The 777-nt window shown below is 53.7% G+C and overlaps 1 protein-coding gene across 1 annotated transcript in view; it reads right to left on the bottom strand.

Annotated features, from left to right (window-relative positions):
• The window catches only part of DNAH14 (dynein, axonemal, heavy chain 14), a 152,975-nt gene that overhangs the window by 6,038 nt on the left and 146,160 nt on the right, over positions 1-777 (bottom strand). The window contains exon 72 of the mRNA XM_014539918.1: positions 14-210. Within this exon, the coding sequence (XP_014395404.1) occupies positions 14-210 (197 nt within the window). The remainder of the gene's footprint in view (positions 1-13; positions 211-777) is intronic.

Here is a 777-nt window from a genome sequence, read left to right as displayed (position 1 = left end):
CCCCCCGGCTCACCTGCCACAGCGCCGGCACTCTGGCTTTGAGGAAAGAGTTGTATATCTCCTCCAGCTCCGGGGTGAGGACGATCTTTCCTTTGATAGCGAGCTGAAGGTCTTTCAAGGATTCATGTATGACAAGCAGCAGCTTATCAAAGCGTTCGATTTCTTGCTTCAAAAAGGACAGCAAGACACAGTGGATGAGGGGGTCGTAGCCTGGATTAAAGAAAGAGATAATATGGTGATATTTTTGCCCGGCCGGCGTGGCCCAGTGGTTGAGCATCGACCTATGAACCAGGAGGTCACGGTTCGATTCCCGGTCAGGGCGCAGGCCCGGGTTGCGGGCTCCATCCCCAGTAGAGGGCGTGCGGGAGGCAGCCGATCAATGATTCTCTCTCATCACTGATGTTTCTCTCTCTCCCTCTCCCTTCCTCTCTAAAATCAATACAAACATATTTTTTAAAAAACCCAAAAAACGGAAAGCGATAGGATTTGGAAATTAAAGGAATTTCATCTGTCCAGGGAAAACCTCTCCTGCAAAGGCCACTTAGTAAATGCTTCTGGCTTCGTGGGCTGCCGTCTGTCACAGCCACTCCCCGCACCCCACCCCTGCCACGTGGGTGCCGCAGGGACAGCGGGAGAAGGAGCTTCCCTGGCTGGTTTTCTGACCATGATTACGTATCACAAAACCTTCTTCTTCTTTTCTCCGCCGGGGAAACATCCTTCTAGCTCGCAGGCCGCACAGACACCAGCGGCGGCTGCGTTCGCCACCACCGGCCCGGA

Source organism: Myotis brandtii, unplaced genomic scaffold (assembly GCF_000412655.1).
Source record: "Myotis brandtii unplaced genomic scaffold, ASM41265v1 scaffold231, whole genome shotgun sequence".
NCBI classification, from domain to species: Eukaryota; Metazoa; Chordata; class Mammalia; order Chiroptera; family Vespertilionidae; genus Myotis; species Myotis brandtii.
The sequence above is the reverse complement of the archived record's forward strand: the minus strand, read 5'-3'. Positions and strand labels throughout refer to the sequence as shown.